The following is a 16057-nucleotide window of genomic DNA, read 5'->3' on the forward strand; positions in this document are numbered from 1 at the left end:
TGTGTGTGTGTGTGTGTGTGTGTGTGTGTGTGTGTGTGTGTGTGTGTGTGTGAGAGAGAGAGAGAGAGAGAGAGAGAGAGAGAGAGAGAGTAGAATAGCAAACAGCTTTAAGCAGCTTTCAGTCCTGTCTATATATAATTAAACGTGTGTGTTTAGAGAGCAAAACACAGGCTTTTCACACACACACACACACACACACACACACACACACACACACACACACACACACACACACACACACACACACACACACACACACACACACACACACACACACACACACACACAAGCACACCCTGCAACTAGAGGCCATAATACGTTGTGATGTCATCAGCGCTTAGTCATATTGCTGATATGATATTTTATAGTTCCCCAGAATTAGGTGTGTTTGTGTGTGTGTGTGTGTGTGTTTGTGTGTACATGTTTTTGATACCTCACGGGGACCTCGCGTGTTATAAACACCCACATTCTCGGGACCAGCAGTCCTTACGGGACCGAAGCCCGGCCCTAATGAGGTTAAAGTTATGGTTGGTTATAAGTTTGTGTTGGATTGTGCATAATGAATGGAAGTCAATGCGATGTCCCCACAAGGATAGCTGCACAAACCTTGTGTGTGTGTGTGTGTGTGTGTGTGTGTGTGTGTGTGTGTGTGTGTGTGTGTGTGTGTGTGTGTGTGTGTGTGTGTGTGGGAGTGGTGGATTTCAGAGAAGTCTTACTGCTGACAGGAAAATAGGCAGCCTCAGGTGACCGTGGGTGTACACACACACACACACACACACACACACACACACACACACACACACACACACACACACACACACACACACACACACACACACACACACACCCTGAATGTGCACACTTTGCTGCCAAACAAACACACTTAAAAGAAATACACACATTGCCACACACTCACGTAAATGTGTATAATCTTTGGGGTGTTAGCGGATCGGTAAAGAGGGGCGATGAAGAAAAAAAAAAAGGAGGAAATGAAGGAGGGAAGGAGGGATGGAAGTGACGGTGGAGGAGGAGAAGGAAGGAAGGACGAAAGGAAAGAACAAAGAGGAAAGGAAGTGAAGTGAAGGCGGAGAAAAGCCTCGGGGAATGTTTTGAAGTCTGAAACCAGAGATGATCGTCCTCGTCAAAGGAGACGAAACCAAAAAACTCTGATGCGTTCAGGTGCTCTTCATCAACATATTAGAAACGTCTTTCATTCACATCGTATGTAGAATATTTAAGCTGCGCATCGTTCACGCCCAACAGGAGCAGTCTCTAAACTTGTTGCTTCAGATTGGTCCCGATATCAGCAAATATATTCATCTGAAATCGTAATATTAAATAATTAATGTCTGGTTTGCTCCACTTGCACAGAGAGAGGGATGAAAAACACATTTACTAAATGTCATAAAAAAAACACCCAGCATTTACCTCTAGCTGACAATCATTGCATGTCAAAGGTCATCAGGTTGACTGACACGAGGCCACGAGACAAAAATTCTAATTTACCTCGCGGCTGTTTTTGACTTTTTGCCGCTGCAGGTTTTTCTTGTAGTTTCTGGTCGTTAAAGATCAGGAAACGTGTTTCACGCCTTCGTGTGACTGACGGTCGGTCATCGATTTAACCGAGCCGGCAGAACGGAGGCTGCCGATGTCAGGACCTCTGCTCGCAGTGCATGATGGGATACTGACGACTGCACTAAAAAAAACGCACTGACTCAGTTAAAGGTTGTTTTTTTTTTTTTTTGCTCTGACGCGTTCAGGAGCATCTGACTCTAAGATCATGGAAATAGCTGGTGTGTGTGTGTGTGTGTGTGTGTGTGTGTGTGTGTGTGTGTGTGTGTGTGTGTGTGTGTGTGTGTGTGTGTGTGTGTGAAGTTTGTAGGGATGAATGGACATGAGTAGACAGGCCGAAAGAGATGGAGGTGATGGGGCGGCACGGATGGGCGCAGCTCAATAGAGGGCGTGAATTTAACACACACACACACACACACACACACACACACACACACACACACACACACACACACACACACACACACACACACACACACACACACATACACACTGATGCAGTAGCTGCCATATTTAGACTTTTTTTTTGTGAGCATTTGTTTAGGAATTTTAAAAATGAAGTTTGAGGTTTTAATGGTGGAATTTTTCACTGGAAATTTGAGAGTCAGCAAACGATCATTTGTTTCTTTTGTGAGGCTGTAAAGAGTTTTATCTTTTCATATTTTATCAGCTTTAAAGAGGACCTTATACGGTCATATACAATTTACAATGTCAATGTTCAGTTTCGTAACGCTCGTCTAAGAATTATCCGTCTGAGATGTGAACGACGAGACCGGAGACAAAAGAGAAAAACACAAATCGTATGCAAAGACACAGAAATGAAGATCAGCTGCTGGTCACTTCCTCCTCGCCACGCCGACAGGAAGTCACGGTGGACGTTTCGGGAAAAAGAAAAATGACAAATAAGTTAGGAGGAAGAGGAAATCTTTTTACTGCTGCTTCAAGACAGCTTCGACTCAGTCGTGAAATATTCAACTTTTTTTTCGGCGAGAAATAATATCAAAGAGAATATTCAGGGAAAAAAAAGAAGGTTTTTCTTTAAACTACAATGCAAACAAAATTACGAGAGATTGTTTGCGGTCGCCACGGTAGCCGGTCGTCACCGATGACCTCTGACCTCCGACCCTGAAGCTAAACTCGGGTGAATTTGGAGACCGTAACGACTCGCTGTCAGTAAACACATCGGTGGCGAAAAAAAGTCGCCGGTAGTTTTGGAAGTTGAAGGACTTTAAATCGTTCAACTCAAAAACCGAGATAAAATTGCCAGTTTTGAGTTTAAAGAAAAAGTGCTGCGTCACCGGTTGAGTGGGATTTCTCTGGGATTTCAGTCTTCGCCTGCGTCGGCCGGGCGTCGGGGTGGTGTGAGAAGCTGTGAGGAATTTACCGTCGGAGCTTCATGTCTGTCGGTCGGCTGCTAACCCGTCTGATGGCGGAGAGACGGACGGACATCGTGGCACCGAACGGGACGTCCAGTTTGACCCGTCGGCTCCGAGAGAGAAAAGGAATGACCAAACTCTCTGAACCTCTCGTTTCTTAAAAAGTGTTTCAAAAACGACGTACAGAAATAAGAGCGGTTTGCAGAAACACTTCTACCGGAGAGAAACGAACTTTGATACGTTTTGAGGCAGCGACTGAAATTAGACACGATTGAGCATTAAAATATGCAAATTACAATGGTAGCATCTTCTCATAGCCTGCATGAGATGCGTTTAGGGAACATCGGTAAATTGTGGCGTCTACCCATAGCCTGTATTTTAAGTTTAGGGAACATCTGTAAATTGTGGCGTCTCGCAGTAGCCTGCATGTGAGGCGTTTAGGAAACATCTGTAAATTGTGGCGTCTAGCAGTAGCCTGCGTGCGAGGCGTTTAGGAAACATCTGTAAATTGTGGCGTCTAGCAGTAGCCTGCGTGCGAGGCGTTTAGGAAACATCTGTAAATTGTGGCGTCTAGCAGTAGCCTGCATGTGAGGCGTTTAGGAAACATCTGTAAATTGTGGCGTGTAGCAGTCGCCTACATGTGAGGCGTTTAGGAAACATCTGTAAATTGTGGCGTCTAGCAGTAGCCTGCATGTGAGGCGTTTAGGAAACATCTGTAAATTGTAGTAGAGTCTACCAGTAGCCTGCATGCGAGGCGTTTAGGGAACATCTGTAAATTTTATCAGCAAAAAACCAACTGGGTTACACTCTCCCCCTCTAAACTGCATGAAAAGATTCATACTGTGATGTGTAACTTTTTTTTTTTTTGTTTGTTAAAAAAGCATTTAATAAAATTGGTATTTAAAAGCAGTATTGTTCTGAGAACAGTGCTGAAGTGGAGTTTCTGCTGCGAGTGTTGAACTTGATGCAGTTTCTGACAGTGAAATGTCAACAAAGCTCACGGAGCGTGAACCGCTCGCTCGTCAGCGCTGAATGAAAAGAAAAAAGGCAGCGAGTTATGTAGGAAGTAGGAATGTGAGATAAAAGGAAAAGAAAGTCAACAACTCTTCTGTCTGTTCGTGCTACTCGATGATAATAATAATAAGAAAAATATTTCTCAGATAAAGGGACCGGGCGGTTGAGCGAACCATTAACTCGGCGTCGACACGCCCAGACCGTCCACTTTCCTCTGAAGCTCGCTCTCCGGTTTTGTCTTCCTCCCTTTGACTCAACCAGAGTTACTCAAACACGACGTTAAACAAACCGTCGACCGGCTGTTTGAATAGTCTCACCCCCTCTCCACCCCTCCCCTCCCCTCCCCTCCACCCCCCACCACCGCCCCCACCTTCCCCCTCTGTTGCCTCAGCACAGGTACTTTCCGCTGTGGCGACTGTCTGAGACCTAATTTGCCAGGATGGGCGGACAAAATGTCCGCTTCATTGGAAAACTCATCTCGGGTTTCATCGTCAATATTAAGTTAACTTTAGTTTAGTAGAAGTAAACCCTTCTCCTTCCTCCGTAGTGAAGCAGGCGGTTCAATGATCACAAATATTTGAGCATACATCAATATTTCCACGTCTGGTGCAACAGTCTGGATATAAAATCACAGACTGGATATAAAATCGTAAAATGGCTCCGATGCAGAAGTGTCTTCAGCTGCAATACCAGCGAGTGCCACTAGAGGTCGTCTCCAAAAAGCCTCCGGCTCCATAGACTCCCATTCAACTTCTCTCATCAAATACAAAGTGAATAAAGGTGATGTTAGCTAAAGTCACTCCTTGTTATTCATTTTCTGAAAATCAATCAATAGAAAAGTATAATTAAATTGTTAATTGCAATTATTTGTATGACAATTAATCTCCAAATGCATTATTTACTTTTCTTTCAGTAACAGTTGTTCAAATCAGGCGTGATCAGCTGTTTGATGAGATTATTAAGCTTGAATATTTTTTGTCGAGATGGTTTAACTTATTGCTAGTTTTGGGGAAAAAAATGCACATTTGAAGGTGCTTGTTTCACATAAAATGCAAAAATGTCAGCGAGACGTGGAGGGAAGGAAGTTTTCTCTCTCAGTAAAAGGAAGGTTTCACTTTCAAACTGGTTCCGGAGGAACTCGCACCATCACATTCTTTTGGAGAGAAACTACGCGCTGATTTATGATAAGATGAGTATCAGCAGTCAAACATGTCCAATCCTGGAGCAGGTCAGAGGTCAGGCTGTGGGCAATATAACCGTAATTAAAGTAAAGAGATTACAGATTTTGGAGATTGTAATATGTCATATTTGTTGTCTTGTAGTCGTTTTATTTGGACACTAGTCTCAGTTTTTTTTGTACAATGCATTAAAAACAGACTAAGAAGAGCTATTTAAAAAAAAAAAAAATTCGAATCGAAGCGCCGGTTCACACGAGGACGCGGTGGGAGAGATTTGATTTGTTTCTTGTGAGTACGCCGACATTCGACCAGACGTCTGGGCTGCCGTCCCAGCGAGCTCTTATCTTCTGCCGAACAAGCGCTTTGCACGAGGTTCTACTCCACATCCCTGAGTTTTAGTCTGTCGGTTGATTTCTTGTTGCGATTAAAAAAAAATTTAAAATGCTTTGATCAAAAAAATTGCGATAAATGATGATTTTTTTTTTTTGTGGCAAAATTGCAGAAATTGGCAAAAACTTGACCAAAAAACTAAATAAAAGATTTTATTTTAAATACAATAAAATATCCATATATGATCCCTTCCTATGATAATAAGCACACTGCACATCACAGCAATATTTAATGTTTTTTTGGGGGACTCAAATTTGCACAAACGTTTTTCTGAATCCTAAAAGTGAAGTAGTTTTACAGAAAAGACTGATATCTATATTAGTCTATGTGGGCTACATCTGTAAAAATAAGTGCTTTAAATGCTTTTTTTAAATTGATATTGATTCAATCAATTGATTAATGGATCAATCGAAGAAAACGCTGATTGGATTGTTAGCTGAGGCCTCTGAGGGTGTTTGAACCTCTGAGTTCGGCTCTTTCTGGCCGACTGATTGAATGAGTGAACGAATTAGCAGCTTCCTGCTCGGCTGACTAGTTGAATTAGTGACTAAATAAAGTCTTCCAGGAGTCGTGCCTGAACTCTGTAAAGGTCAGCGAGGACGTGTTCTCACTTTCCCTCCTCTGGATCTCTTTTACTTTATTTTTCTCTCGGTCAGTAGAGCAAGTCGGGATTATCGCGGCAGGATTAGTCGCCGACGGCGGCCGACTTCACACGTGAAGTAACCGTATACGTGGTCGTGGCGTCTGGTCGACTGAGCAGATAGAATAACAGCTCGGTATATCTTCTATACGTGTGAATAGAGTTTACTGTGTCGGCGCCCGCCGGAGCACGTCGAGCGTTTCCACTCATCTTCACAGAGCTGTACGAAGCTACCAACATATTACGCAATCATTGTTTTGAAAATTTGAATTATCCCTTAATTGTGGTTATTAGAGAATTGTACCCTTTTGTGATAAAACTACAGACACTAAAATGTCTAAATTCCTCCAAAAATATAATAATATATATATTATTGCAGTTTATTCTTACTTATTGGCAAATGTATATATCAGTCCCACCAAAACAGCAAAACTGGAACTGCTGCATCAGTTCGATCGCACAATATTTATACGCCCTCAGAGATGTGGGAGATTGGACTTTGTGTTTGTGCATACAGTTCAAGTTGAATTAATAATATATAAAAAGAATTTACAACACTTATTTTTACAGAAGATTTAGCCTCGATTTTCTATGTTAGAGTTTGTTCTATGAAACTATCTCACTTTTATGATCCAGGATATTTTTTTTATTTTTGCACTTTGAGCCTCGACAAACATGAGATTTCAAATGTTTTCTAGCTATTCCTGTAATTGCAGTATATGCGTATTATCATAGGAATGATATATATATATATGACTATTTAAAAGAGCATCACGTTAGTTTTTCCTCCAATTTCTTGCCAATTTATAAAAAAATTACATACATTTTTGCATATTTCAACGGCACTTTTGAGAACAGACACTAAAATACATTTTCAAAGCAAAAATTACAAAAGAAGTGTGAAATGGCGGTTTGTGATGAAACCAGATAATCCAATGTGCCGAACCACAGAAAGAAGAATGACCTCTTTTCTTTTTCTTTTTTCTTTATTCCAAATCTTCAGCGCTGGATTGAAGAGTAGCCCGACTATTACACGCTGATTTATTTGTACCTCATCGTTTTCACTGTTGTCCAAAAAAGATTAAGCGGCTTTAAGAAGCTTTGGGAACTTGTGACATTCACATGTATTTAAATTTGACTCCGGAGAAGGAAGCGTTTTTTTTTTTTGTGCTCGTCTACAAGCTGCATTTAAATTAAAAACCTCTTGTTACGTTTTCTCTCTCTGCAACTCCAGAAATGTCGGCAGAGTTTAAGATGTAAAAATAGTCGTCCGGTCACGTGGGAGCGGACGGCTGCTTTCTTTTTTGTCGGCAGCTGTCCCGGGGAACCCTTCGGACACCGTCGGTGACCCTAGTAGGTCCCGGGACCCTTAGGTTTAGCACCCGAGCTGCTGGCATGGAGCTGCAGTGACACTCGGCCTGACCGGAGGCTTTTCAGCTGCAGAAAAACCAGCGCGGGAATATTTAGTCTGCGACCGACTGTGACATTCCTGACAGTCACAACAAACCCCGGCCGAATTTTTCAGGTTTAGGCGAGAAGTGTCGAGGGGAACGAGGAAAGAGGGAGCTTCGTTTCACGTTGAACGCCGTTCGCTCGGCGTCTGCCGAAGGAAAAAAAAAAGAAAAAGAAGCTTCGTTTCTCACATAAACCAACATTACAGGAAGGAAGTCGTGAGTTAGAGTTACGGTATCGTGATATTTTCCAAGATGAATTGCATTTTACAGTTTAAAAAAAAAGATAAGATAAAAGAAAAGTACACGGGAGGAAAAAAATACAAATATACAAGCAATAAAAAAGATCTCTTTTTTTTGAAAACTCTAAAAACAGTAAAAGGCTATATACACAAAATAAATAAATACATCTTGATATGTACAGTGAGAAACGTTAAACGGCCTATTGTAACTAATACTGTGAAATTCAAGGCACTCGAGTCTAAAGGGAAATATGTCAAAATGTTGTTTAAATGCTAATAAAGGGTGTTGACGTAATCGTAGGTCTTAGCGGCATCATGACTTTTTAATTAATTAATTTATGTGTGCTGTTATCACCGACGGAGGCGCAGCAGAGGGAGCCGTCGCTAACCGCTAAGCTTAACGTAACGGATCCCGAATAGCTCGTAAGCAACAATGGGATTAGTGAGAAAGTCGATTAAAGTAGGAGAGCAGAACAAGGGTAAGTTTAAATGTTTAGTTGCGAGTAATTAGCTGCTGTGATGACGAATATAACGAAATGAAGCGGGCCAAACAACGAAGGAACGGTTAGACGATACGCGAGTTTGATCAAACTCAGTTTTAATAAAAGTACATTTAGCCAACATAATAGAAAATACATATGTATAGATACATATATACATATGTATATATATCAAAACAAAATCTGTATATTTAAAAACAATTTTTTTTTTTAATGGCAATATTCCAGCTTATTGATCCCTGTTGATGATGTCATATAAAACTCACATTTGTTGGAATTCTTTGTTCATGAAATGAATAATAATACTTTTCGGGGGTATTTTGTCGTATCGTAATAGAATATCACAGAAATTCTCCATGAAGAATGCTGATGTGTCAAAAAGTGTACGATGTTCTGGACGAATGGTAGAAATGTGACTGAAGTGCGTTCGAGAGCTTCCAGAGATTTCATTCCCTGCGAGTCGAAGCAGATTTCTACACGAGACAATTTTCCACATGGATTTTCCGAGAGATTAATACAGTAAAGACCTTTGGCATGAGATGAGGCTTTTTTTTTTTGGAAGGATTACAACATTATATGAATGCCTTCGTTTCAGAAATGATTGACGGGCTGAAATTTAACAACTACTGACGATTGGAAATGCCATAATTCGAACCCCTAAAATGTGTTTTATCTTAAAAACTGAACTTCCCCTTTGAATTCCAGTACGAGATTAAGTTCCAGCTACGACCTACTTTTTCCCTCCGCGGGGATCGATAAATATTTTGGGAGCTTTATTCGTTTTGCTTTCCGTCTTCTGCCGTCGCGGTCGTTCATCCGGTGACCTGCAGGATTTCACCACGCAGCGCTAACCCCCCCCCCCCCCCACCCCGCGGCTAGTAAAACTGGCTAGCAGCTTTAGCGGTGTGGAGCTAAGAGGCTAATGGCGAGGTGTTGGGGGGTGGGGGGGTTAAATCGGTATTATCCTGTCAGCAGAGAGAGAGCGAGAGAGAAAGTGTGTTTCAGGCCTTCTTTCGTCCCAACCAGGACTCTCCTGCGTTTTTTGAATTGAGTAAGCAGAGCAGCAGCTGTTGGTTACAGACGTAACCCCGGGTCAGCGCCCGCAGCGTCGAGCACTCGCATTACATAATCAATCAGCTGCTGTTACCAAATACGCATCATTTACCCCCCGAAGGTAAACGATGGTTAAATATCTGCAGACCCGAAGTACTGAAACCATCTTTTTTTTTTTTCTTTTTTAAAAAAATCTGCTTCCTCTTTTACGGATCAGCTGATTATTGATCAGTCCGTTGGGCGTAAAGTCACTTTTTTTTTTTGAAGTGGAATAAATATCCTCTTGAAAATGAACTAAATGTTCAGACAACGTCAGTTTGTGTTTGTTTTGTTTTTGTGTTTGTGTTGTGTGTTTTGTGTTTGTTTTGTGTTTGTTTTGTGTGTTTTGTGTTTGTTTTGTGTGTTTTGTGTTTGTTTTGTGTTTGTTTTGTGTGTTTTGTGTTTGTTTTGTGTATTTTGTGTTTGTTTTGTGTGTTTTGTGTTTGTTTTGTGTTTGTTTTGTGTGTTTTGTGTTTGTTTCTGCTCGTTTCTGCTCCTTGATGATCGTCTCCAGATTTTCTGGCCTCGGTCCTCATGTGAAGTCATGAGACGCCAAAAATAACAGCAGTCGGTCAGCTGTTGATGTCTTTTAAAAAAAAAATTTTTTACGATGTTCAGAGAAAATGAGAAGAACTTTCTATCAGTGACCTTCAGTAAGGAATACAAAGGTCAACAATACGTTAACTAAACGATCAGTCAACAGAAAACTAGTTGACGATAACTGATCAGTTGTTTAATTTGATCACCAAACAAAAATTCACTTTCTTTAAACTGATTTTCATCATTTATTTTTCCTTTCATTCGACCTCATTCTCTCTTTTCTTTCACATCATGTCTGCCTCCTTTTTTTCTTGCATTTTAAACTCAAATGCTCTTTTTTTTTTCCAATCTGATTTTCATTGAGCTCCTGTCTATAATTAATTTCATTAGACTCCATTAATCCTCAAAATTTGGACATTTCATAAATTTGTTTTTTTGGTGTTTTTAAGTCACAATTTTGCGATTTAGTTCTTTAAACTCATCGTTTAAAGTTTTTCAACTGTGTGGAGTGTTTAAGGGGCGGGGCTAACAAGTACAATTTGTTTAGCACGCACACATTTATTTTATCGAAAGCTTTAATTATTTAAAGGTTGTTAATTTTTAAGTACCAATATTATTACCAATAGTTGAATGTCAGTGTTTCTTTTTTGAGTTCAGGTTTGAGTTCATGTTACTCTTATTGGCTATTAAGAAAAAAAAAGCAACAAGTATTATGAATTAAAGCGCAGAAAACACAATCAAATATATCTAATTTATCTATTATGTTGAATGCAGGTTTAATATTGAAAAATGAGCTGTTTTCTCCTTGGTGACGGACAGAAGGGAAACAAACATTGTTAAAGCTTTGCGGTTCACGTCTGTGTTAAACTTCCTGTTGCGGTGGAGAGTTTTGTGATTTAATCGGAGCTTTAATGTCATTGATTGTTCTTCTGTGTTTGCTCGCAGGCCAGTTATCCTACATGGGAGGACTTTGTGACCAAAGGGGCCAAACTGCAGTCACAGCTCAGGTAATACACACACTTCAAAGGCTGTTTTATTTCCATGAATTGTTGGATTCCTCTGTATAATGTCGTAAAGACTTCACTGAGTTAAGTTCCCTGAAATATGATATAATAATGTTGTGATTTGGCGCTACGTAGATAGATTGAATTGAATGAAACAGCTTCATGTTAAGTGTATTTATTTTTTAGGATTGTACCAGAGTCGGTCGTTGATCATGCAAATTAGTTTTTTTAAATTATTAATCAGTGAGATTCTGTTCAGTGTTATGAGTCAAAACTTCTCAGATCTCTTTGTAGACTGCAGACTTTGCACTGAAACTCATCAACACGTCAGAAGAACACCAGCTGGCCTGTCGCAAGAGTTTCCACAAAATGTCCCTTATTGAAATATTCTGCTTGTTTTTACTTTCTGTACTTTACGTGAAAAAAAAAAAATGCTCGTTTGTTCCGACTCAGAGTTTCTCCGTCGTGACCCGTTGCAGTCGCTGGCGTCGCCGTCACGGCGGCATAATGGCTTGTATTTCCCAGGAGGCACTTTGATAAGCATCACACGGCCTGCTGCAGCCAAGTCACAGTCCATTGGGCCTGCCAGTCAGCCACACACACACACACACACACACACACACACACACACACACACACACACACACACACACACACACACACACACACACACACACACACACACACACACACACACACACACACACAGAGGACATCCGCACTGATCAAACCGTCCTATTGCTTGATGCTACTTAACAGATCTGCAGTAATCGTTTGCAAACATAATCCAGACGTTACGTTTATATTTGTTCACTGAACCACGACAAAAAAAATAATCAAAGTGCCCTTTCAGATCAGAAACGTGAAGACAAACGGGAAGGGTTTGCACAATCAGCACTTGAGTTATGCGTTATCGTTTCGTTAACGATGTTTTATGAGTTAAGAGAGCAAAATTGGGGACACAATTTTTGGGTGGGGGGGCAGGAGGGGACGTGAAGAAGTTGGACCGAGTCAAATCAGGTGAGAAAAACTGCATGTTGCCCTGTTGCTGTGGCGACACAGTTCAGGTGGTTTTGCAGGGAATGTTTTTCCCCTCAGGAGGTTCCCGGCGGAACTCGGTGTTGACAGTCTGACTCTGGGGCACGAATTCACGGTTGCGCAACCACCGCCAACGTCAAAGAAAACCCACCCAATGTCTGAACTTATCGATCCGCCCTCGTACTTTAGTTCACTGATTATTGGGCATCATTTTCTAAACTTGAGCCTCATTAAAATCTTCACCAGAGAAAAAAGAAGCACGATGACACAAACATTGATATAAATCATTTTCTATAATAAAGTCTGTTTCATTTGTTTTAAATCCTGTAAATCCGCATAGTTTTATTTAAACATCAGTAATGCTGGAAAATTCTCCGACGAAATCCAAAATGTTTTTTGTTAATAATGAATAACAGCATCGCAGCTCGTCTGAAGGTCTGAGACTTTTATTTGATCCTGTTTCCAGCGCTCGAAGGCACCGGGTCCCAATTTAACGACAGCATTTCAGCTCCGATCTTCTAAAACCGACCGATTAAACAGCTGAATTAGTTTATTTTTAGTGTCCTGTTTTTTTCAGTTTTGTGTGGGAATGATTAGACTTTTTTTTGTTTTTTTTGTTTTTGCCTGTGCGGCGCGATGTGAGATTTCAACAAAACAGCCTGATCACCATCAGCTCTGATCCGTACTTCAGTATCTCGTCTTTAAAGCAGCAGCTGAACAAACTGAAGCTTCAGTTGGACAGAGGTTTTTTTTTTTTTAAAGAGTCCTGTTGAGGTATGTGGGACTCTTTGAGTCTTTTTTTTTCCCCTGCAGCACCTCCAGAGAGTTCAGGAAGAGACGCGACTACCGAACACGAAGGAACAGCAGCGTGTTTAATGCTCTATTTGTTTTTTCTAACACTGCGAGTGCATTTTATTATTTACCGTTTCAGCTTTTCAATTATTTCTCAGTCATTTCAGTTGAATATGGAAAATGTCAGAGTGCACAATGAAAACTGCAATTGCATTTGTGAAGATTATGCAGTGTGTGTGTGTGTGTGTGTGTGTGTGTGTGTGTGTGTGTGTGTGTGTGTGTGTGTGTGTGTGTGTGTGTGTGTGTGTGTGTGTGTGTGTGACAGAGAGAGAGAGAGAGTCAAGTCTTTGGTCTTATTTCCACTGACTATTGACAGCAGTGTCACCTGATCTTCTTTGTTCGGTTTTCAGGACTGTGTGTGTGTGTGTGTGTGTTGTGTGTGTGTGTGTGTGTGTGTGTGTGTGTGTGTGCGTGCGTGCCTGTACCTGCGTGCACAGCTACAGCAGCATAGACCTGACTGGTAATAGACACATGCAGACAAAAGGTCCATTGACGAGGACGGCCGTGTGTCTCAGAAAGGTCTCCGGTTGCACTCCTCACTCCGGCCCGTCGTGTGGCCGAAAACCAGCGCTTGCTTTTCAAAATAAAAGTCCTTTTATTTTTTATGAAGCGGAGGTTTGTTCGTGATGCGTTTGGAGTTTAATGGCATTTCAGTTGATTATAATCACGGCTTCATATTTGGATCTGTGGAAATCCAACATACGTTGCAATAAAGCACAAATTTTGACAGAGTAGTGTTGTTTCAAGAAGATTCAAGAAGACCTGTTTTTGGGGGCGTGTCTGTTTGATTGACAGGCCTGTGGTGCAGTCAGGTTACAGCTATCGGTGGGCGGGACGTAGTATCTTCAGGTTTCCAATCAGATCCAGTCAGATCCACTGCTGGCTCCTCCCCCAGCTCGTCCAAATATGGTCACTTCCTGCTCCGAACTAGCAAAGACGACGATGGCCAAATTCCGAACTTCGAGGCTTCATATCGGCCGTTCGACAAACCGACGGCCGACGTCGCCGCTCGGGCCGATCGCACTCTGAATACTTCTTGTGGTTTTTAAATGGATTGTGATGTTTGTGTTTGATCCAGGACGACCATCGTGGTGACCGGAGCCTTCCTGGATGCTTTTCAGAAGGTGGCTGACATGGCGACCGGGACCCGAGGTAAACAAACAAACAAACAAACACACACACACACACACACACACACACACACACACACACACACACACACACACACACACACACACACACACACACGCTTTCCCTCCTGATCTGTGTCTTTTCGCTGTCTCTCTCTTTTCATTATTAATACTGAGATCACGAGGGAGCTAATTACCTCTATTGACTCTCTGCGGACTGCCTGCGTCTGAGATTTATTAAATCACGTAGAAATCATTAAAGCATCGTGCTCCTAAGGATGAAACGGAAAAAAACATTCCCCGAGCCGATCTCCAGCACATCTCTCTCTCTGTTTTTTTCTCGCCTAGTTTTGCTGTTTTTTTGGTGCTTTCATGCCGAGTTTCTTTTCTTCATGTTTTATTTTCTCTCGTAACACAGTGAGACCCGACGAGCAGCTGCCTCAACCGACCTCCGCATTAGTTTACACACACACACACACACACACACACACACACACACACACACACACACACACACACACACACACACACACACACACACACACACACACACACTTTACTCCAGTCACTTTTGAAATAGAACCTCTTGTAGAACTCTAATAGAACTTGAATAGAACTCTAATGGAACTTTCATAAAACCTCTTATAGAACCTCTAATAGAACTCTGTTAGAACTCTTAACATTGCGCGAAACACTCTCGTTTGCTTTTATTTTGCAGAGTTAGTTCACAGTCTGACAACTTCCTGTGTTCCCGACGCCCCGTTACGTTGTGGTCGTGTTTCCGAATTAACGTTGAACATGATTGAACTCTCACGATGTGCGATACATAAAATAGGATTAAAAAACTCCCGCAGCAGAGCCGGAGACGTAAGGTTCCTCCGACAGCTGCATTTTTTTGGAAGTGCACCAAAAATGTACGAAGAGCGCTCTATAAATAAACCGTCCTGATCACGGAGGTTAAAAAGAATCAAATAATAACTCAAACAGACGGTCGTCTCTCCGGTGAATAAAGCGTCAGTGTTGAGCCGGCCGACGGAGGACGGGGGAATACCAGTGTGTTGCAGCTTTGTTCAGACAGTCAGCTGCTGGGGTGATTATGTAAAGCACAAGTCTGATGGTATTTAAAAGGAAATCCAATAATATGTGTGTGTGTGTGTGTGTGTGTGTGTGTGTGTGTGTGTGTGTGTGTGTGTGTGTGTGTGTGTGTGTGTGTGTGTGGGAGGTGAGTCGTGGCCACTCCCCTTCAGCAGCTTCAGCAGACAGACCTGCTCTATCATATTTTAGTTTGAAAGAAACAGGGAACACGTGTCAATCAGTGAAGAGTTTTTGTGTGATTGTTGGGATCAGAAACGTTTTGATTTTTGAGGCGGATTTGCTAAAAAAATTGTCGTTTTAAGTGAGTTTTTTGGGTTTTTTTTTGCGTAAAATTGCGGGAATTAGAAATAGTTGCAAGTTCAGAAGGAAAAATGCGATTTAAAAAAAATAAATTTAAGCATTACCTGATGAAGGAATAAATATGTCATCACTTCCTGTTATAATAATAAATGCTGCACATCACAAATATTTCATTTCTAATCTTTTTATTAATTTATTTATTGAACGTAGAAAACCACGGGGCTAAAAGTTACCGAAAAACAAAAAGGTCCTAAAAGCTGCGTATGTTTCCACATCAGACCGTCTGTGACTGGAATATAGAAACAACGACTACATCAGCCTTCAAAATAAGAGCTTCAGATGCTGTTTAATTCATGTTCATTCAACACATAGACCTGCTGGATGAAACAAACAAACAGACGTCTCTGACAACCTGAAGTGTGTTTTCATTTTCTGTAATATGTAATCACTTCCTTTAAGAATAAGCATTTTTGTTAGAACATTTTATTTTGAAGGCCACATTTTCCGCCACTTCCGTTCTTCTCTGCTTGTGATTTTGGCCATTTGTGTTAATAAAGCCAGTTTTTATCTGGAAAGACTTTTAATTTACGACGTTAATACTTTCAGCGCAATTTCTGCTGGCAACATTTTTTTGCAGAAAGAT

At 41.3% G+C, this 16057-nt stretch overlaps 1 protein-coding gene across 3 annotated transcripts in view; it reads left to right on the forward strand.

Moving 5' to 3' along the window:
* The window catches only part of mtss1 (MTSS I-BAR domain containing 1), a 42288-nt gene that overhangs the window by 3711 nt on the left and 22520 nt on the right, over nucleotides 1-16057 (forward strand). For all 3 annotated transcript variants that reach the window (XM_069712624.1, XM_069712625.1, XM_069712626.1), the window contains exons 2-3: nucleotides 10941-11002; nucleotides 13968-14041. In XM_069712624.1, the coding sequence (XP_069568725.1) occupies nucleotides 10941-11002; nucleotides 13968-14041 (136 nt within the window). The remainder of the gene's footprint in view (nucleotides 1-10940; nucleotides 11003-13967; nucleotides 14042-16057) is intronic.

The sequence above is a fragment of the Brachyistius frenatus genome, unplaced genomic scaffold (genome assembly GCF_029030835.1).
Source record: "Brachyistius frenatus isolate BFR_SWC_R1_liver_20210118 unplaced genomic scaffold, ASM2903083v1 Contig_111, whole genome shotgun sequence".
Classification (NCBI taxonomy): Eukaryota; Metazoa; Chordata; class Actinopteri; family Embiotocidae; genus Brachyistius; species Brachyistius frenatus.